Source organism: Aethalodelphis obliquidens, unplaced genomic scaffold, assembly GCF_003676395.1.
Source record: "Aethalodelphis obliquidens isolate GAN/ISIS:26980383/991018 unplaced genomic scaffold, ASM367639v1 scaffold10, whole genome shotgun sequence".
In the NCBI taxonomy this organism is placed as follows: Eukaryota; Metazoa; Chordata; class Mammalia; order Artiodactyla; family Delphinidae; genus Aethalodelphis; species Aethalodelphis obliquidens.
The window spans coordinates 37,885,913-37,908,442 of record NW_020837954.1 but is presented as its reverse complement, the minus strand read 5'-3'; the positions used below and the strand labels follow the sequence as shown (position 1 = coordinate 37,908,442).

The following is a 22,530-nucleotide window of genomic DNA, read 5'->3' as shown; positions in this document are numbered from 1 at the left end:
TAAACACAATGTATCATATAGTACACACTACAACTTGCTTCTTCAGTCCAAGGGGTCTCCCAGATCACACAGGACAGCAGAGCTAGGGCAGCAGTCTGTTAATGCTACAATTTATATTTGAACACCGAGATTGCAAAATTATTTACTTTTATTCTATGGATGCAGTAATTAGGCATGTGCATGATTTGTGTTGATTTATACACAATGGTGGGAATTAAGACTGAAGAAAGGCTTCTGGGAAAACTCCCACTACTTATTTTTCAGAAAATCTTCGGGGCCGGGACTGACTTCTCTCAACTTCCACACACTTCCCGATAGGAGGCCTGAATAAACACTGGCCAAACTTTCAAAGTTGCTTCTTGAAGATGGACAATCTGGAAGGAAAATGAAACAAGAAATAGTTTTCTCTAAGCACTGAAACATCTCCTCTTCCCTTCCACACAGCACCATCACCCTCTCTCACTGTCAAAGTTGTCAACATTTACCTCCCTTCCCACTGCCAGCTCTTCTGGGGTCTGTCCATAGACTTGAAGACAATGCACAGCATTTACATTATGGCTGTGTGAATACTGTTCAAGGGCAGACCAAGCATGAGCCAGGATGACATTTCTGTGTGCTCCCCCAGCATCTAGCACATGGTCTCTCTGCTGTGTAAGCAGAGGTGCTTCTATGAGCAACCACCCTTACAGTTGCCCAGATGATGGCCACGGTTTGCTTCCACCTGGACCTTTACATTCTTAAACAATGTTAGAGCTTTTCTTTTGCATAATTACCCTTTTGACACCCTTGTCTTTCTAGCTCTCTCTACTCTTTCTCAATTCCTCCCTTCTCCTGTTCCATGTGGGATTTGTAACTCTGGGTCACCTGCAGTTGTCAGGACTCCCCTTCTTTACAGTCCAGACCAGGCTTTGGTTTCCTGAAAACCGTGTCTCCCTTTTCTTTGGTCTTCGCTGTGCTGGAGTACACTGCTAAATCCCTTCCTAGGAAGAGGCGTCGGGGTGCCAAACTGTGCGTGTCTGAAAACCTCTGGATAGATTTGGTGGGTGTAAACACAGGTGGAAAGTCATCTTTCCCCGTAGACCTGGAGGGCATTCCTCCACTGTCTAGGAGCCTTTTACTGCTGATAAGAAGACAGAGGTTCAGGCTAATTCTCAGTTTTTTTCATAGGCAAAAGCCATTTCTTCTTCTTTGGAGAGGATTTTTAGGATTTTCATCTTTGATGTTTCTGAAATTTCACCTGGATATGTCCAGGGGTGGCCCATTCATTGTGATGAGTACTTGGGGGCCCTTCACTTAAGACCCAAGAACTCCTGGACTGGTCCTGCTTCCTTCTCTTTTCTACTTTCTGGGACATTTACTCACTCTTGTGTGCCAACTGTCTATTCAGAGTATGCAGACCTTCAGCTGCTCCTGCCCTCCAATGTGCTATCAGCTCCAAGCCCGGAGCCTCCTGGGGCTCCACAGAGGGGGTCTAACCTCCACTGGGGTCCCTCCTTAGTTCACTGGATGGCGCCTTTCCACCCTACGCTGCCAAACTGTGATGAACCCTGCTCTTTTTCCAAAAATATTGAAATGTAAGTATTTCATTCATTGGTTACACTACTGCCCCCTCTCCTCTCACTGATGTCTGGAAAGAAATCTTTTGAAAGCACTGAATTTGCGCTTTCGTAGCTTTAGCTGGAGTCCTATAATTCATAAACATGCCTCATAAGGAAAAAAGCAGAACTTTCACCAGAAACAACTTACCTGTTTAGAACAGCCCATTCACCTGCTCAGTTTCAGGGTCCAAATCAATATCATAGAAACAGGGCCGGGTAGGGAGTCCAGGCATGGTGCTCATCTAGGAGATGCAAAATAGCATTACAAACAAACTTAATATGATTTTTTTTCACCTTCCCTTCAGCTAGAAAGCTCAAGGCACAAAGACAGAATATTATTTTATAGTTAACCATAAAATGGCACTCTTCATGTTACATATTAAAAACCAAGTCACTGATCCTGTTATGATCTCAGAGAGAAACCCTCGAGTCCTCCAGCGAACCAAACACCAGATTTCCTCATGGGCTCCCACACAGCCTGGTGCAATAAGAGGCTGAGGAGGTGCCTCCACCTTCGTCCCACAATGGCAGGTGCTGGGGGGGCTGAGGAGTCAGTTATTCACCCCCTTGGTCCTCACATCACAAAACCAAAAGGAGGTGCAGGGCTTGTCTGCTGTTTAATTTTGTTTTAATGAGTCTTGTGTAGATACCCATATTATTTTTGCTTCAGCAACACAACATTAGGAATCAGTATCCTTTAACTTGGGCCAAGACATTTCTATACCTAATCTAGATGGTTTTACAATCACTGTTCTTACTGGTCCAATTTGGCCTTCTAAACCTGAACTTGCGATGCTCATGGATTTTATTTACACTTGCTTCTTTTTCTAAAGAGTTGGCTTTGACAAACATCTACTTAGATATAAATCTGTAAGGCTTGTAAGTGGAAAACTCAGTATATTTTTAACCTGTAACAATGTCCTTTATAATGAATACATACATACAAGTTTCAAATCAGATCTAGACAGGAAAAGAGTTTAAGTGGAACTTCTACAACTTAACTATAAAAATGTCATAGAGGGCTTCCCTGGTGGCGCAGTGGTTGGGAGTCTGCCTGCCGATGCAGGGGACACGGGTTCGTGCCCCGGTCCGGGAAGATCCCACATGCCGCAGAGCGGCTAGGGCGGTGAGCCATGGTGGCTAAGCCAGCGCGTCTGGAGCCTGTGCTCTGCAATGGGAGAGGCCACAACAGTGAGAGGCCTGTGTACCGCAAAAAAAAAACCCAAAAGCTGGTTCTGACATCTGAGCGCCAATCAATACTTCCTAGAACCTACTACAGGTAGCTGTCATGGGTCTCTGTTCTCACATTCTGTAAGAGATAAGCAACTGCTGAGCGTGGGGACAAGGAGGAAAAAGGAAGGGACTGGTCCTCCGCCCTAGCCTAAGAGCCTGAAGATGACACTAAAGATGAAGGACAGGGCTTCCCTGCTGGCACAGTGGTTGAGAGTCTGCCTGCCAACGCAGGGAACACGGGTTCAAGCCCTGCTCTGGGAAGATCCCACATGCCGCGGAGCAACTAGGCCCGTGAGCCACAACTACTGAGCCTGTGCATCTGGAGCCTGTGCTCCGCAACAAGAGAGGCCGCGATAGTTAGAGGCCCGCGTACCGTGATGAAGAGCGGCCCCCACTTGCTGCCAACTAGAGAAAGCCCTCGCACAGAAACGAAGACCCAACACAGCCAAAAATAAAAATAAATAAATTAAATAAAAAAGATGAAGGACAGGTGCCCGCTGATGTAGACACGCATGTGCACATGGGCAGAAAATTCTGAAGATAATCCCCAAAATAGCGATTAGTAGAATTATCAGTACTACTCTTTCCCAAAGAGGACTTTTTTCCCCTTAAACATTGGTCATGTTGATAATCAGAAAATGTTTTTAAAAGAAAAGAGTATGTGTACATACATATAGGAACTTAGATATAAAACTCCAAAAAGAAGCCACCACACCTTGAATTAGTACATAAAATGCTCTCAAGGCTTCTGAACCCTGTTCAGGCCCCAACGGCAATCAGAAACCTTGAAGAACAGTAATTGTTAAGGCGTCTAGATTATGTGCGGAAACGTCTTGGTCCAGGTGGGCTTCTAAGGTGAGAGTCTGTTCTGGATGAGAAAATCCCAGCCTGACACTTTCAGCTTTGCTTTCGTCTCTACAGCCACCCCTCTGCACCCACACATCAAAGTAGCAGCGACAATACTGCTCCTTCAGCTGCTAGGTGCTGATAATTTCTCCGGAAACAACACACGTTCTGCAATATTCGAGGTGCTGGGTAAATGGTTTAACGTTCCTACTGAAAGGGAATTTCTACAAACCCCAGGCACTGATGTCTCGGAGCAGAGCGACGCACGCCTTGTGCCTCTGGAGGGAGGGGCTGAGGGGCACTGGTGCACACACCCTGTCTGACCACCACTGTGACGCGATGACGCTGCCCCACAGAGAGCTGACAAGAGCAGGGCTCACACCTTTAATAACCTGCCCAAGGCCAAAACCAGCAGGGGTGAAAGTGGATTCAGTTTTAATGTTCCGTACTTTCAACTATCATATCACCTCCTACTGCTTTCTTACTATACTGAAAGAAGCTCCAAAAGGAGGTCTATTGGTTTCCTTTACTTGTGTATTGGCCTAGTTTATTATTTCGATCCTGTACTGCAGTAAGAACAATCTGCAGATGTAGGACACTGGGCAGATCTGTGGGGGAACCTGGGCACAGGATCAATGCAGACCCTGGGACAAAGTTAGTCCAAACTGCAAGTATGTCCTTAAGCTTTCCTCTACCTCCCTATTAGCAATTTTCCTCCTTAAACATGCATGAAACCTGTAAGATGAGATTTGATAATCAAATCATCTCAAAGTGTAAATAAACCCCCTTCCCTTTCATATCTACAGGGTTCACTCACATTTTAAGGGGAAAATTCTTTACTCAAAAATGATGCATTCCCTGAATTTCAGGCATAAACTCCAGGCCTGTCGAGAAGACCTGGGAGGTGCAGAGCCTCAAAGGGGCTGGTTGGGAGGACCGAGTCAGCCTGTGAAAGGTGCCCAAAAAAGTCAGTTGTGATTATATATAAGCACCACCACAGCCTACGAATCAAGCCCATCCTGGATTCAGTCAAGGTCATACTGCCACTGGGAAACAGTATTATTATTCAGTACAAGCAGTCACAGCATCATCCTTGAACTGAGACCAAGATGGTCCATAGCAAGACGATTCATCGTAACGGGCCCGACTCCAGCTTTCTCCTCAGCAATGAACTCTGCTAATTCGGCATTTGCGTGATGGCTTCAGTAATCAATTTAAGAAGCACGGGTAAACAAGCAGCGCTCTCTGCTTGCAGCGCTCACTCACCGTTCCCACCAGGGGGTACAGAAAGCCAGCCCCAACGCTGGCGCGGATGTCGCGAATGGGGAGGACAAAGCCAGTGGGCACGCCTTTTTGCTCTGGGTTGTGAGACAAGGACAAGTGTGTCTTGGCCATGCAGATGGGCAGATTCCCAAAGCCCTGGGGAAAGACAGGAACAGAAGTGGGACAAATGAAAGGCTGGCAACGCAACGAAGAACATCCGGGCACCTTGCTGATATGGCTTCTGCAATTTATTTGAAACATCCAACTCCCTTTACATACATCTCTACGTCACTGCCCTCCTCCAGCTTAGGTATTACTGATTAGAAAAAAAAAAAACCTTTGTTGGGTGAAGGAGGTAAGCACTCATGACCATATCCCACAAGTGAATATTTCACTTTCATTTATATAACCAGTTAAAAATGATAGCTTGGAGCAGACATGAAGGTACGACTAAAGGCTCTCAATAAAGACACCCCATATTTCCTCATGGCTTTCCCACACTCACATACCACCTCTAGGTAGATAAAGAACTTGGGACCAGACCACCTAATCCACGCTCAGTATTTAAGAGGGGAGAAGGCTGCCGCCCAGAGGAGGGAAGCAATGCCTGGTGGGCTGGAAGAATGCAGGGATTCTGACCCCAAGGCCTGCTGGATAAAGAGCTGAAAGAACCAACCAAACATCTACCTGCTTTGTGTAGACTTCAGCTTTGTGCTGTGCTTCGGGGAGCAATTCAATGTCATCTGCCCCATAGATCTTCTGTGCAATGATCCTGATTTTATCCTCAACTGGGAGCTAACAGACAGGAAAGAGAGGGGAGACCATGACTAGACACCCATGAGGACACGAACCTTTACTTACAGCCATGTTCCAGGTCAGAGTCCCCAAAAGGGCCAGAGAAGTTTTTATACACATACACAAACAGGCAAATAGTTTGAGGTTTATTGGATTAGAATTTTTTTTTTACTACCAAGCCCCAGATTTTATATGTGGAAAATGTCCCACAGGTGTAAAATTACTGTGTGTGTGTGTATTTAAGACCTCACTATCATAAACAATACTGCTCACTACTCAAGAATAACTATTTCTTCATAAATAAAATGTAACGCTCCAATAACGAAGATCAGTCTCCTGTCAAAGCAGACCTGGGATACTGTTTATGAACTAAGGCAACTGATATCCATTCACAGAACCCCTGGTGTGTACAGGAGAGGCAGATGCTATCTTTAACACAACATACCGATCGTTAATTGCTGCTACTTAGAAACTGTTATAAAAACAAGATCATCTACATATATATATATTTCTTTAGATCATCTACATATTTAAACAACCTAGTGACTTACACAACCAACATGCAATGGGTGTGGTGGGAAAGGATATGCTTTCCATGGCACCTGTGCAAACAGTGCAGCAGAGGGAGGCCAGTGGTCCAACCAGTGACCTCTAGGTCTAACAAGGAAGCCCAGGGCTGCTTCCTCCAGGGCAAAGCTTTCGGAAGTGGGGCCTGGCCTCTTAAATGCTCCTGCAGCCTAGCTCAAGGCACTAGGATTCAGAGCAAACAGCACAGGGAGAAACTACCCGAAGGAAATGGGAAGGACAGCTATTCACAGGTAACCTGGGTGAGCAAATCACTGAAATTAGGCAATATCAGACTCTATGCTCCCTAGCAACTAAGGCTAAGAGAACACTGAGTTTTGTTTGGTGAAAGAAATAATTATCTTAAATAATGAAAATAAACATTTTCAACTAAACAGTGATCATTTATGAAGGGGCTTTGTATAATGGATATAAATAAATATAATTGTCTATTCAATTACAGCTTTATAAAGATCCAATAGGAACTACTTTCATATGCCTCTTATAATTGGAGCTCTATAAATGCCAAGGCATATTCAGAACTTCTGAAGCAAAAGTACTTCCGTTGAGGAGTGATTTAAGACCAACAGATGCTTAAGACAAAAAGTGGCAGCCTCCTGTTTGTCAGAACAGAGAAAAGTTCCAAGTAGAAATGGGTCATAAAGTCCTCATTACCCCACTTCTTCCAGGCTTCCTGCTCGCCTTCAAGGACTGGGTTTCCTAATTCAGGTACTGTGGATGCGGCTTAGAAAAGGTGCCTATAAATGCTTTGTATTTGTGTGCAAACTTGTGTTTTGGGCATTTCCTAAAAAGATGGTTGGTTGAACAGGTTCTCAAACCAGTCTATAAAACTAAAGCTCAACAGGAAAATGTCCATGTCAATAGGAGAATGTTAAGTAATTGTAACTAAGATATAAGAGTATTATACCTGCAAGGGGCAAAGAAAACGAGATTGTTAAAATTCAAGAGCAATAGGGTTTCTTCCGTCTACCTTTTTATGGCTATTTTTGAAAGTTTATGATTATCTTCTAAAAACCAAGCCAAAAAGCAGCCTAGATAATACAAGCAGAACTAGCTTCAACATCCATCCCATGTTCCTAACAGTTTCCAGTTATTGTGGGCATACTACTTAATGTCTAATCACATCCTGAAATACACAGAGAACTGAAAACAAAATACAACCCTATAATAACAACATTTTTGTGAACTGTCTTTACTGCATCCCAGAATAAGCAGTGCTTCTGCCTGAGCCAGATGTACCATAATTTACTCAGTGATGGAAAGAATGCTGAAGCCTGCCAAGGTGCTTTGGTTTTGCACCTGGGTGCTTCTCTGAACTTGAGGCAGCGCCCGTACCAGGAAGTACACTTCGGACCACACTGCTTTCCCCTATATTGGGGAAAATGTTTCTGAGTTTGATGTAGCCCCTTGCCAATTTGCCATGACTCTTGCTTCTATATGTAACCCTCTCTCTCCTGCCAGCAAAGGGACTGTACTGTCAGTCTTTTCAAAGTTAGGATGTGAGCCAACCTCCTGGGGTGTTCTTGCCTGGACGCCCTCCTCTGCCCGTAAGCAGCAACGTGTGTTGATAAGAAATCTGTCTGGAGTTGAGAGTCCAGGCTGTGGTCGTGTAACTCACCTACATGGGAATCAAACCCACAGGCTGAAGCTGCTAAACACAGGCTCTAAGCAGAAGCAGCCACACAGAAACTGCACTGTGCTTTTTGTTTTTTTGCATACAGCAGGTAACCCACCTTGAGGTCATAGAGGAGCTGGAAGCTGCTGGGTGCCTGAGCTGCCCTCTGGACGGCCTGAGCCAGCACCAGGGCGCCCTTGCCCCCTTCTGCCCAGTGAGTGCACTTCACAGCATCAAAAGCCCCATGTTCTTTGGCGAGGCGGGTGATGAGGTCCAGCTCGGCCTCCGTATCTGTCCTGTAAAGGCAACACTTCATGTTAAAGCATTGACGATGGCTGGAGAGGACAGAATCTGTCATGTTTTTGCCATTAAAACCCATGTGAATTACCCACTGATAAACAGACACTAATCAAGTAATACTGCCTGGGTTTGAACCCTGGCTCCACAATTTACTAGCTGGGTGACTTTCAGCCAGTTACTTAAACTTTATGTGCCTTGGTGTCCACATGGGTAAAATGGGCATAATCATAGCACTTATTTCATTGGGATGTTATGAGGCTTAGATGGTAAATACATGCAAAGTACTTATAACATTCTAGGCACATCATAAGGAATCGATAAATACTAGCTTTTCAAAAATTTTGCTTCCTATTTTGCTGTGATTAGACCATCAGAACAAAACCAAAACCAGCATTACAATAACTAAACAACCCACACAAGTTCTCTTACAGGAACACTTCCAGCTCAATACGTTTAACAAATTGTCAAGACAACATCCTACCAGGCCTGGTGAACTAATGGAACTGTGTAGGGCTATGACCTTCTCTTAGCACAAAAGGCCTTTAAAGACCAAAAGGAACAGTTAACTTCTGGCCTGTGTGTTACCCACTTCACCTGGTGGAGAAGGGCACCCACAGGAGCCAAATCTGACTCTGGACCCTCAGCAAGTGAGGTGATGAGTCCCCTGTGACATATGCGGTGCCTGTCATATGGCAGTCATATCAACAGCTCCCAAAGCACAGGCTTAATAACCAATAGCAGTAACTGAAGAAGAGAACAAAGCTAAAAGCTGGGCTGCACAATCAGCACCAGGAGATGTTTGCTGGCCGTTTTCCACAGTCCCCCTCGACTCTTACACTTTATACTTACTTGAAGGCGTTCACGGCCACTACCACTGGAACTCCAAACATCCTGGCATTTTCAATTTGTTTCTTCAAGTTACTGAAGCCTTTTTCAACCAGCTCCAGGTTCTGCAGAAACAACAGTGGAAGGTCTGTGAGGTCAGAGAGCAGAACTGAAAACAGTTGCAGGTTCTTCTTAAAAGAGAAACTGTCTCCTTGACCCAGAAGCCACTCACTGTCAGGACAAGCCAATAGAGACATGCTGGAGCCTGCAGCCCTAGGGTGAGCTGTGCTCCTGTCCTGGCTGCCCTGAAAGGGTGAGATTTGCTGGTGCATCTGCCCTCATCGTGCTGTACCTTAATAGCTTATTTGCTGTTTGAACGGAATCAGCTGCCTTTAAATAAATTATATTTACGACCCCTGTTTTATAGATTGTATGTACTTATATGGTACAGCAGTACAAACCGACTCTGTTCAGCATGGCACAGACCCTGCCATCAGAAGACAGGGCCTAGCATACATAGTGCGTGGCATTTGTCAGAAAACATGGAGTCGTCAGTGATGCTTTCACGGGTTTAAATGAACTCAACCATAAACCTTTTTTTTTTTTTAATTAATTTTTATTGGTATATAGTTGCTTTACAATGTTGTGTTAGAACCATAAACCTTCTTGTGTCAGAAATGAGATAAATACCATTTTTAAGAACCAAATACTATGAAATTTAAAGGAAAGTAATTAAGGAAACACATTTTAAAATATTTTAAAATATGCTTCCTGGAGCACTGCTTGCAGCATGGGAAAACTGCAAACAACACAAAGCTCCTTCAGTAGGGGACTGAGCCAGTGAATCACGATATACACACTCGATAAATATGTATCAGGTACATGTTATGAAAAGTGCGAATATCTGTATTAGCATGGAACCTCTCAAAGATGTACTGAAATGGCAAAACTATGAAGAGATTAATTAATCCCATTTTTGGACAAATACAAAAATACACGTGCATATTCATGGAATTTTTTTAAATGTTGAGAGATACGCACCAACTGTTAACTGGGGACTCAAATCATATATATATTATATTCTTGTATTATTTAATTTTTTTTACCAAGGGTATATTATTATATAAGCTTAAAATACATTAAGTATTTTAAAAATGAAAATATCATAGTTTTATATAAAAATAAGTACACTAGATCGTGAGTAAAACCTAGCAGTAATAGTGCTTGGTTTGTGGGTTTCATAAAACAGCAGAAAAAAGGTAAGATATAGAAAACAACTGAGATCATTATAAACATGATTTATGCTTTTTTCCCCCTTTAATAATTGAAAACTGAGATTAGAATTTAGTTGACATTCTAAAGAGCACAGCTAATTCCTTACCTCTAGTCACATGAAAACCAATTAATACATAAGATTGATTGAGAACAGTTTTAAATAAGTAGAATTTCTTAAACGAAGACACCAGCTGGGCCAGTGAGGGGCAGTTGCTCTAATTAGATGCAGGAAAGGCTGCGGGGTGGCAGGAGGGCCAGAACTGTGAATTCCCCTCCTACGCATGAATCAGACAAATGACCATAAAAGGCAAATCATAACTCAGAAGACAGGCAAACTGAAGGCACCAGCAATTCTTTGCTAGCTGCTTTTGAATTACTTCCTTTGGGGGCTGAAAAGTGACCCTGTACTGCCTGACAATTTAAAAGCTTCCAAAAAAGGCAGAAAAACTTGAATCAACAGTGATAGCAGCCGAGCTTACCATCTCATTCGGGGGCCTAATCTCTCACATGATAACCCCAAACTGGTGCTAGAGATGTTTCTTCGATGGTTAATGATATAAATATGAAAAGGTTTGAGCTCACAATTCCTTGAGCCCCTGCTTAATGCCATAAACCAAATCAGTTTATGAAAACTGCCTAGAAAAATAACCAGGATGCTGACCCTATCTTGGCCCCTTAATATGGATTTAACTCTGCAGAGGAAAAAGCATTTCAAAAAAGGCCTCTACTTGCTTCTGATATGAACGGCATTTGAGAATCAACGAGCTAATGCAGGGAAGACAAGGAAACTTCCATGAGATTAGTGCAGGCTTTCTCAACCTCAGCACTACTGACATTTTGGGCTGAATATTTCTTTATAGTGGAGAGTGTCCTATGCACTGTAGCATCCCTGGCCTCTACCCACTGAATGCCAGTAGCACTCCCCACCTCAAGTTGCAACAATCAAAAATGTCTCTAGACACTGCAAAATGTGCTGGGGTGAGGGTTGGGATGGGGGGTGTTGCTCCTGGTTGAGAACCAACCACTGGTCTAGGGGAGCGGTTTTACTGACATCCTATGCGGGCAATTGCTTTATGAGGCATTTCTTCCCTGTTTCATTTAGTACAGTTCTTTAGCACACTGCAGGCCTGTTAGCACACCCTGCTCCCAAGAGCAACCCTGGGTCATAGCGACAGCCCAGTCATTTCTAAATGGGCCAGGTTGGGAAATGCTGATTCAGAACGTGGTGCTTTCTAGGCCAAGTAATTAGAAGTGACTGAAGTTACCTCCTCTATGTAAGCCTTGGGCAGAGGAAGTCCAGCAGTAACCTGGAAGGAAAAGAAGCAAAGTCAGAGGCATTTTCTACTTCAATTAGAGTTCGGCTTCAAACAGTGCTTTGCCATGTGTTAAAGGCCAGAAGCTGCATGCTTGTGGGATACACAGCAGTAGAAGGTTGTTTTCTGCCCTAAGGATTTAGAGCTATGACCAAAACTATGGGACAGAACAAAAATGACTGCTTTGAGCAGAGTGGGAGACCTTCGTGGCCTGAATTGAAGAGGTGAGAAGGGATGAATCTATGAAGGCAGGTGAGGGAAGGGATGTGTCCTTGGCAGGGGCAATAACCCCAGCGAGTGAAGCACACAGCAGTGGGGGTGGAGGTAAAGCTCAGTGTAGAGAACAAGGCAGCTGTGAGCCCTGCAAAAGCCACCCTGAGACATCTGCCGTGAAGTCAGATGCCCTGCGACGGGTCCGTGAGCTGGTCCATGGAGCCAGCCCACTCCCTTGCGGGGCTGAATGGGGCACGTGAGCAACAGGAACAAGAGGGAAACAACACACAAGGATTTTCTTCCTCTGTGGGTGCTCACTGTTCCGGAGGTACCTGGTGGGTCAGCCCTGCTGCATCCACAGGGAAGTGCAACAGGGGTGAAGGCGCCAGTTCCCGGGACCCCACTGGGCAATGGACAGTGATTAAGAAGCCTTCAGCTTGCTCTGCTCCCTTTCCTCAGAGACACCATGGTGCTCCAACTCCAAAGGGGCCTCGGAGAGGCGGGGCACGAAGCAGGGACCTGAGCCCACGGTCCGGGCCACACGTGGCTCCAGCAGGTAACAGGAGCAGCAGGCGAGGGTCCCGGCAGAGCTGTGCGCAAAGCTCTCCTCTCAGTGCTGCCAGCTTACGCGCCCACAGTGTTTTCCAGACATGAGATCAGGAGAGGAGGTGCAAAGGCGTGAGGGTGAGTGAGGGGGTGCAAGAGAGAGAAATGTTGGTTATGATCAGGAAGGAAAAGGGAGTCCGTCCTGCACGCCTAGCAGAAAGGGGCATCCTGGGCTAGGAGCGCCTCGGGGACGAGTACGACTGCAGAGGTGTGCTGGGGTTGTGAGAGCAGTGGCTCTCCCCTTAGTGGGGACCTAATCCTTTCATGGGGTCCAAGAGTTCAAGACTATTTCCATAATTCTAAGACATTATGGCTCTTTTCACTCTCGTTATTTCCTGAGTATACAATGGACTTTTCCAAAGATTATGTAACATGTGATATCACAACAGATCAAATGCCAAAGATGAGACTCCATCAGTCTTCGATTAAGCGAGATACTGAAGAGATCTGAAAAACGTACAATGCCTAAATGTTGTTTTGGAAAATATAGTCACTTTTCACTTAAAAAAATGTTATTTATGTTAATATTTATGTCAATATTTAATTTCTAATATAGTAAATATCACCAGACATAACTCACCTGAACAAAGAGCTCTTTTAGGCCCTTAATAATTTTTAAGAGCGTAAGGAAGTTCTGAGACCAACATTCTTGAGAACTGCTATAACAGGAAAATCCCTGATCACTACACTAAGAAACAGTGAGTTTCTTTTGTAGGTGAGGGAGGTCTTATTTATCAAGTTACTAGACCAGCTCCCAGAGGACAGGAATTTAATACTTCAACTAATTTCTGAAAACGAGCACCATGTCTTCACATGCAGGTGCTGAAGAAAAGGTGTTAAAATAATAGAGCAGAAAGTACAATTTCTAAGCAGTATGAATTCAGGAAAACACAAAGTTCAGGTTGGAGCTGAAGATCAACCATGCTCACCTGTTTCTCCCCATCACCTGGAGGCAGTCTGGAGCTCCTTCTCCCCCGACTCCAAGCTGTTACCGGTCCTGCCCAGCACCCACCTCCCAATAAGGGGCTGACCTCTATCTCAGCTAAATGGTTTGGTTGGCTGGCTGCCAACATCACCGTTAGAGGGAAAAGGGACTCAGATTTAAAAAGAACAGTCTGAACATAAAGGAGTTTTTTGTAAATATAGCCAAGCACATGTCCTTGGAGGGGTTTTGATATTATCAGGTGTTTTGCTCCGAAAGGTAGGCCATGAAGACAACCTCGGCCCTCTTAAAATGCCAAGAGCTGGTACTGCCTAGGAGTGATAAGGCGGCCAGCACGAGAGCCGTCTGAACATCCCCTGCTTCTGGCAACCCATTAGTCATGAGGACAAGAGCAGCTTAATGAAGAAACTGGCACAAGTCATCCAGTTTCCCTTTAGCCTTCAGAACATTTCTGAGAACCAGCCTCTTCCAACTCCTGATCCTCACCGTGGGGCCGCCTCCGTGCATTTTCAGAGCCCTGACAGTGGCAACAAGCACCACCACATGCGGGCGGAGACCAGAATACCGGCATTTGATGTTAAAGAACTTTTCCATTCCAATGTCTGCTCCGAATCCCGCTTCAGTCACTGTCACGAGAAAAGCAACTGTAAAAATGCCATCCCAACTCCCTTGATGTTAAAAGAAAAAACAGTCTATCACTGATTTTGCAAAAGCACTCGCCTACAAACCCTTCGGGACCAACAAGCTTGAGTGCAATCCGGTCTGCAATGATGGAGGAATTCCCGTGTGCGATGTTGGCAAATGGCCCAGCGTGAACAAATACCGGAGTGCCCTGTGGAAATCAAGACATCGTGAGCGAAGCTGCGCATCCTGCTTCAAAAGGGACCACTCGGTAAGGGGACCAAAATTAGCTGGAATCCAAAAGAAAAAGACTTCCCAAGGGAAAGTATGAAGCCGCCTCTTTTAGATTTCAGTAAAGTCCCAGTCACAACTATGAGAAAGAATGGGAAGAAAGAGATGACCAGGGAGAGAAGGTCTCTGACTCCCCAGGAACAATCTGCTTTACAACCAATCCAGGAAGGCAGGAGTCACTCTGCTCACCTCTAATGTCTGCATGAGATTGGGCTTGATGGCGTCCTTCATGAGTACTGTCAATGCCCCGCTCACTCCCTGCAAAACAAAGGCATGAAGGGTTGATTCCCACCAGCAAAAAACCTACCTTTTGAAGCCAAAATTCAACATTCTTAGGTCTTCCTTTTTTAGCCATCCTGGACCAATGAGTACTTTTACCTAAACTAGACCACCCATTCATTTGTTTATTTATTTTTCAGGATATACAATAAAGTTGCCAATTATCTTAACGGAGAAGAGAGAATGAAAATGACATCCATATGTAAATTCTGGAAAAATACATAAGCCTGGAAACAAGCATCTCAGTGAAGCTCTGTTGCTGATCGATGTGGATAATCCATTTTAGACTCATTTACGGTATGGAAACGCTAGTTCCTAAGAATACTGAATTATAGGTAACTTTGGTGTCTGGGCAGAAATGGCTGTAAACCTGATTTAATATGTGTCTCCTGTACCTTAATCTGAAAATTTATGCAGGAGTTCAACACCAACTCTTACATATCAGGTCCCTCTTTTTAAGCCATCCAGCCACAGATGAACAAACTGGTATCACTGTAAGATAAAGCTATGGATCCCACTTATATTCAGTTTTAATGAGTTTCTAAGTTCCTGGCTTGGTGTAAAAATTTAAAACAATTTCTGTTCTTATACACATTAACTGTGAAAACAGGAAATTAATATCTCCCCCCTTTTCCGGATTCATCTGACAGACCGCTAATCATAGGCCAACCATTTTGGTGTATGTGAACACAAACAGGCTTTTTAAAAAGTAATCTAGGGGACTTCCCTGGTGTCGCAGTGGTTAGGAATCTGCCTGCCAATGCAGGGGATACGGGTTTGATCCCTGGTCCGGGAAGATCCCACATGTCGCAGAGCAACTAAGCTCGTGAGCCAACTACTGAGCCTGTGCTCTAGAGCCCGTGCTCCGCAACAAGAGCAGCCACCGCAGTGAGAAGCCTGCGCACTGCAATGAAGAGTAGCCCCCGCGCGCCACAACTAGAGAAAGCCCACGCACAGCTACGAAGACCCAACGCATCTAAAAAAAAAAAAAAAGTAATCTATAAGATTATCTCGTTTCAAACTCCATAATACCATGTAGATAGTTCAGAAATAATCCTGATGTGGACAATGAATAGAGCAGGACCATTAGAAGAACTGGCTGAGCTGTTCCCAATGTGGTCATCAGCGTGGATATGGTGCCGAGCCTCATGATGAGAGGCCTCTATGCAGGGAGGCCTGTCATGGGGAGAGGCCGGGGGGTGACTCAAAGCTCAGCTCTAAGGGCCTCACGTGGACTCCTGATGCTCTCTGAAACTGAAGTCAGACACCCTCTCTTGGAAATACTCACAGGCTGAAGATATTGCTCAAACCACCTGTGGTCTATTATTGGCACATACCATCTATCACTCACTATGGAGTACTTTTTATAAACTTCATAATTATATAGTGAGTAACAAGATCATATGAATTAGTTAATTGCAGCATCTTAAGTATGCCACAGTTTTTGTCAGTGGTAACTGCTCAGAAATGCTGGGACAACAGACGCAGATGGATTGCCAAGTCTGGAGTGCCCGGCTACCCACCAGATCTTCGGTACTAATGGGCTCCCCTTTCTTGCTGGATGCCACCACCATTCTGCTCAGTCTCTCTCTCATGTCTTCTAGAGAACTGGTGAGAGCCAGGACAGCCATGATTTCACTGGCCACGGAGATATCAAACTGGGCCTGTTGGCAGGGAAAAGACGCATCAGGGAAAACTGTGTTAAACAGAAGCGTGGATTGCAAAAGTAATCCTTGTTTGCATCCCAGGCTTAAACAAATAGCTTAAAAGGACAGAATAAAAGAACAGTACAAAAAGAACTTAATGAAAATAACCTTCCAACAGCAAAAATTTGTAATTAATTATTCTAAGACCTTGAGTAGTCGATTTTTACGCATAAATGTTCTAGCAGGACCAACGATCCCTGTGAAGGCAGCTTGTAATCATGTGATCATGGTTTCCCTAACATACAAGGGACTAACTCAGAAGCTCTTACACTGAAGAGACATACTGCAAAATGGCCACAAAAAAGAAGCAATCTTAATCAATTCATGTACAAGGATATTCACTTGGGGCACTCCACCTCCAGGAAAAAATACTGGGGGAAAAATACACAGGTGACACATGGGATTTACTGCAAAAACTGTCAGGAGTGCTCAATACCACACACCTACTCGCTCTCATTTTACAAGGGAGAAGGCAGAACAACAGCTGGCAGTATCAGCTGATCAGGAGGGGATGGAGGAGGATAGAAGCAGCAAGGATCTAGTGCCCATGAACTAATTTACTTAGAAAGGAACAGGCAGTTACCGTCCGTGTGTGCCCCTTCTCCGTGGGAGCCTGTCCAATTGTGATCTTCCTCAGGAATCTGTCATTGGTATCCAGCACTACGGTAGAAAAGGAAGATACAGTAGAGAGGGAAAATACAGCAGATATAGTAGAGAGGGAAAAGGACCATAAAGTCAAAGGAACCAGCAGAATTTTAAGCAACAAATCTAACTTAATGACTATAATATTTGATTTCAAAATTTATGGTAAAGCTAGAATATGGGTCCAAGTTTAGAAATGATGTTTTCATACCATTAACGTGCAGGAATTAAAGACAAGACGGTAGAGTGGCTTGGTTTATTCTTCCTAGAGAATTCAAACAATTAACTAGAAATCTGGAATCCGTTTCAAAGCATATTCCACACTCCACAAAAAAACAGAGCAGGCCAGTTTTTCAAAAGGCCGAGGTTTATGTTGTTCTGTGGGATGACTCACTGATCTTACATAACCCTGAGACACACAAGGCCCATAAACACAGGGCAAAGGCAATGCCTTTTGAAGCAGGCTGGGTAACAGACCTGCTCTTTCCTTTAGCACACTTAGAAGAAGTAATTTCCATTCTGATGACAGAACATCTTTCCAATTGCATACTCTTGAAAACATGGCAAAGATCAACCTACTAACTAATCTTAATCCCCCCACCTCCTAGGTCTAACTATGGTGAACATTTTAGTGTATTCCCAATTTTGTTTTTTGTATGACATACCAAAAATAACAACAAAACACAAAATGAAAAACAGCAGCAAACCAGTTCACACTCTTTTAGGGTGGGTCAAAGAGGAGAGGCACTTTCAAGGTACTTGATAACATGCCAAAGTATTTTCCTTAAAGACTGTAATAATTTAAACACTAAAAGCAGTGTCTTGTGCAGCACTTGGGGAAACACACACACCACCCCATTTGATAAGTGAAGGATGTAATGAGTTGTTGGAGTGTATCCTTATTTTTTTAAAAAAAATAGTGTCTAGTTCCTTGCATCTAATTTCTGTGTATAGAACAGCCAGTCAATGGGTATGATCCATGTTTTTCCCTTGTCTGCTTCTACTTTCTTAGAAAGCATGAATTACATATAAAGCAAAGGAAAAATGATTGTGATAATAAATTTTCAAAATGGATCTTTAGCTTATTCCTCATAAAATATGATACCATATGTCTAAAGCTATTGAAGCAAAGGAAGAGAAAGATCAGTGTGGTTTTAGATATTAGGAGAGTTGCCTTAAAAATGCCATTAGCTAGCACAGTTACTGAGCCAACGACAGTCACAAAAGCAGTCAATAAATTGCCTGTCAGCTGCATTCTGTGCATCTAGATGAAAATTTCTTCTCAGCAGTGACAGAGTTTAGACGCATACACTGTTGGTACAAAATAAAACTCTAAGCCATGCTAGTTGACACAGAGAAAAGCAACATCTGGCAGTGAAACCAGGCAACTCACTCACCAGTCTGCTGGATGTTTAAACCTTGAAGGCTACCTACTTTGTTACAAGAGAGTTTAAGAAAATGAGGTAAAAGTGAGCAGGCAAGCTCCAGACCTACAAGAAAAATCAAGTCACTTATGCCAGACAAGAGTTCTAAGAATAAAGGGCAACATGATTTAAGAAGTGATTAAACATCACTTCTCTACTTAATGACACCAAAACTTTCTGCATAAAATGAAAGTTGCAAAATGTTATTTTTGGTTTATGTATGAACTTCCTTAAAACCCTCCTCACGCCAGTGAACACTGAAGAGCCAGCAAAATGTCCAGCTAACCGAACAAAAGGAGGTTTGATTACAGCTAATAAGGAGGGAGACTGATGGAGGTGGCCAGGAAAACGAGTGAGTCGCCATCTTAGTCAGGCCTTAACCATGAAAATACCCACACACAAGCTATGGACCTCCCATTTTATCACCTCTAAGGGAGGTCATGGGGCGTGCAGTATAACCAAACCAATGGGGTGTACACCCTGCTCTGGTACCTCTTTGCCAAGTTATAGTTTCTGGATCAATGTCCAATCTTGCAAATCTGTGTATCTCTTCATCTGTCAGTGTGGTAGGGTCAGTCTTTTCAATGCCTAGTCTCTGAAGAGGTAGGAAAATTAAAAAATAAGACAAACCAAACAAAAGCAGATATGATTTAAAAAAAAATTTTTTTATCCCTATCTCCAGATAGGGGAAATATAAACCATGTTAAATTCAGAAGGGAAAACTATGATCCCTTTGGCTAAATCTTTATTTCCCATTCACACATGTACAAAGGTATTATTAACATGTTTGTCCCTATCACTGAGCACCAGAGGCATTTCCCTAAACCGAAGCCCTACGTAAACATAGTGACCAAAAAGTGTTGTACCTAACTCACCATATGCAAACATATTGAAAGGAAAAGCTTTTTCAATCAAACAGTTGAGAAGCCCAAGTCACATGCAAAATTAGAAGGGCAAAAACAAATATCGATCAATAAAAATCAATGTAAATCACTTTAAATGCTTTTTTAAAAATTAATATGCTGACCTTTTGAATATATTTAAAGGGATAAATAGTCCTTTCGATGCAGAAGAAAAGAAGAGACATTGCTCTAGCACAGTACATGCTTTCTAAGTAGTACTATCCTTTCACTGCCTTCTTACTATTCCAAAAGGCACAAGAAGGGTTTGTTTCTTCCTCCTCACGGAACTTGGAAATTTATTTATTTACAATGTGTACCACGGTCAAATACTGAAATGGAAAATGCCTTTAAAATGTACTCTCTTTTTCTCTTAACTCCTGCTAGATCTGAGTGGCCCCAGCAAACCCTACTCTTCCCATAGTTCCCTTCCTGGGTTATGAGGACTTTTTTTTAAAACCTCAGGTGTGTTTTCAGAGCTGGTGCTCACTGGCTTGTCAAATAGCATCACAAGCCTGGAACATGACATTGTTTACAGAAGTCAGCAAAACCCTCAGTCACTAAGCTGAGAATTTGCTGTTGACAACCCTTCTTGACTGAGTACCTGGTGGGTAGACTGTGATAATACAGCACAAGAGACGATGCCTGGGGACCAGGAAACAGAAGATCGACGTTCTAGTTCCAACCTGGTGAGGGGTGCTGTGGCAATTGACAAGTCCTTGATCTCAAATCCCAGAGCTTTTTAAAGGATCATTTAAAGGTTGAGTCCAGCCCCTCCCCACACCTGACAGAAAGTTCCATGAGCAAAGGTAAGATTAGAAGTTGCCTACTCTTCTACAGTACTTGCTGCCTTGCAGAACACAATTCTTTTACATAACAAGGTAATAGCTGACTTACCTTATGCAAGGATGTTTTGTGGGGTGTGAGAACAAGAGAAGCTAAAAAATATCAAACTGTGTAAAAGTCACTTTTTCTCAAGTCCAGAGAAAAATGCATATATATAAATAGTGACAGAACTGTAAAGCAAGTAGGGCAAAATGTAAATCATTACTGCATCTGGAGCTTGTGTACTATTCTTACAGCATTAAAATATAAAGTTGCAAAAAATTAAAAATAAGGTGAGTGTAACTACTATTGATAACTAGGTAGCACATACCATTTATTGAATGCTTATATGTGTCAGGCAGTCTAAAGAATATTTACAGATATATAACATTTCTTTCATATGTAAAAGTAACACAAGAATATATTTTGGATTTTATTTTGAAAATTTCCTTGTGTTACCCCTTTATAGCCACACCTTTCCCCGACCCATAACTCCTGGCACCCACTGATCTATCTTCCATCACTATAGCTTTGTCTTTTGAGAATGTCATATAAATGGAAGCATACAGTATGCAACCATTTGCGGCTAGCTTCTTTCAAGCAACATAATGCCTCTGAGATTCATTCAAGTTGTTGTGTGTATCAACAGTTCATTCCTTTTTACTGCATGGATGTACCAGTTTGTTTATCCATTTATTACAGAAAGATATTTAGGTTGTTTGTAGATTTTGTTTCTATATGAATACAAGTTTGCATTTCTTTTGAATAAATACCTAGGAGTAGAATTTATGGGTCATATGGTACAGTGTACGTTTAATAACTATATATTTGTAATAGAAGTTCAAATAAAATACAGAAGTAACCACTCTTGCTTAAGGCCCTGATGCTGCAAAGAGCAGGTATTCAAACTCTAGAAGCTGCTATGTTGCCACGCTGGCATCCTGACTCCTATATCCATGCTATAAAGAAGTGTCGTTCTTCTTAGCTGAGAGCAGGTCCTCAGTGCTCTATTGATCCTGGGACTAACCACTAAAAATTCAAAGATAAGTGAGAAACAACCTCTGCCACCCATCTTTATGTATATCAGAACCTTATGACTATGGTTATGGACGAACTTGTCCAAAACAGGCTACTCTAAGGAGATTATAACCTCCTTATCAATCACCTAATTTCACACAATATCAAAAATGAACAAGGGAAAAGCTTACCCGTAACCTCCGGATTTGGATATCAGAGAACTTCCTCACTCCATTTACTGATGGTACCAAACGATTAAAGAGGGCCTTAGAGAAAAGGAGGAAGAGGGCTTTTAAGAGAGAGGAACGCCACTGTCTTGCTACCTGCATTATTGGTACCCAAGGGTCCAACATTAATTCGAGTGCTTCAAACCTTCTGAAAGTGCCCGTGGGGGTCTCAGCAGCCTACCTTGTCTGTCTGGGTCTGTTCGTGGAACATCCGGGCATCGATGGCCGCAGCCACAAGGTTATTAGCCGCAGTGATGGCATGGATGTCACCAGTGAGGTGGAGATTAAACTACAAAAGGGTAGAAGCCACATCAGTCTTCCAACTTCTCTGCATCTTTTCACATTCATTCTATTGCAGCCAAAGCAATCCCTATGGTAAAGCCAACGGAAAACTGATGGCAGCACAGCTAGTGGACAAACACCAACACAGCTATCTCTTGAAAACAAATTACTATCTGTCCTCAGAAGGAACACTGATTTTCCCTAAGAGACATGGCCAATAACCATAAACGCCACACCCCTGGGATCAGCAGCAACGTTGGATTAGTAAGAACACACTCACGTCCTTTAAACAGTGAGCAAGAAGTACACTGGAGCGACCCAACTCCATGCCTATACGCTGCTCCCACTTCTGTGGTTATTACTTTGAATTCACTTCATGTTTGTTCTTCCCTATCTTATGCTTCATTTAATCACTTGCTTATTATTTTCACTGCAAGCCAGGCTTTGAAGTCCTTGTCATGTCAAAAAAGTAAACTGTTGGGCTTCCCTGGTGGCGCAGTGGTTGAGAGTCTGCCTGCCGATGTAGGGGACACGGGTTCGTGCCCCGGTCTGGGAGGATCCCACATGCCGCGGAGAGGCTGGGCCCGTGGGCCATGGCTGCTGAGCCTGCGCGTCCGGAGCCTGTGCTCCGCAACGGGAGAGGCCACAACAGTGAGAGGCCTACATACCACAAAAAAAAGTAAACTGTTTAAAAGTTGGCAAATTAAGATGTTTTTCTCTGACGTACTGCTTCTGTTGAGCAAACAAGTCATTTGCCTACTAAGATCTCTACAATAAACTTTAATCCCAGGAAGGAAAAACTATAAAAAAAGGTCTGATCCAACCAAATCCCAGACCACATTACCTCTTCCATAGGAATGACCTGTGAGTAGCCACCGCCTGCAGCACCACCTGGAGGACAGGTCAA

General features: G+C 43.4%; 2 protein-coding genes across 5 annotated transcripts in view; one reads left to right on the top strand and one right to left on the bottom strand.

Moving 5' to 3' along the window:
• Nucleotides 1–6,846, top strand: part of ZBTB25 (zinc finger and BTB domain containing 25) — a 48,555-nt gene extending 41,709 nt beyond the window's left edge. The window contains exon 7 of the mRNA XM_027111476.1: nt 6,763–6,846. The gene's annotated coding sequence lies outside the window, so the exon portion shown is untranslated. The remainder of the gene's footprint in view (nt 1–6,762) is intronic.
• The window catches only part of MTHFD1 (methylenetetrahydrofolate dehydrogenase, cyclohydrolase and formyltetrahydrofolate synthetase 1), a 58,495-nt gene continuing 36,091 nt past the window's right edge, over nt 127–22,530 (bottom strand). Inside the window, exons 13-28 of one of the 4 annotated variants that reach the window (XM_027111466.1) lie at nt 22,468–22,514; nt 21,523–21,630; nt 21,306–21,380; nt 18,866–18,968; nt 16,891–16,967; nt 16,125–16,265; nt 14,512–14,580; nt 14,131–14,242; nt 13,897–14,036; nt 11,601–11,642; nt 9,085–9,185; nt 8,054–8,231; nt 5,628–5,735; nt 4,944–5,096; nt 1,747–1,840; nt 127–374 (exon numbers count right to left, since the gene is read on the bottom strand). In XM_027111466.1, coding sequence (XP_026967267.1) covers nt 1,751–1,840; nt 4,944–5,096; nt 5,628–5,735; nt 8,054–8,231; nt 9,085–9,185; nt 11,601–11,642; nt 13,897–14,036; nt 14,131–14,242; nt 14,512–14,580; nt 16,125–16,265; nt 16,891–16,967; nt 18,866–18,968; nt 21,306–21,380; nt 21,523–21,630; nt 22,468–22,514 — 1,544 coding nt within the window. In that variant the 3' untranslated portion in view covers nt 127–374; nt 1,747–1,750. Of the gene's footprint in view, nt 375–1,746; nt 1,841–4,943; nt 5,097–5,627; nt 5,736–8,053; nt 8,232–9,084; nt 9,186–11,600; nt 11,643–12,311; nt 12,485–13,896; nt 14,037–14,130; nt 14,243–14,511; nt 14,581–16,124; nt 16,266–16,890; nt 16,968–18,865; nt 18,969–21,305; nt 21,381–21,522; nt 21,631–22,467; nt 22,515–22,530 lie in introns of those variants that run through there. The other 3 variants (XM_027111467.1, XM_027111468.1, XM_027111469.1) reach the window with 3 other exon arrangements.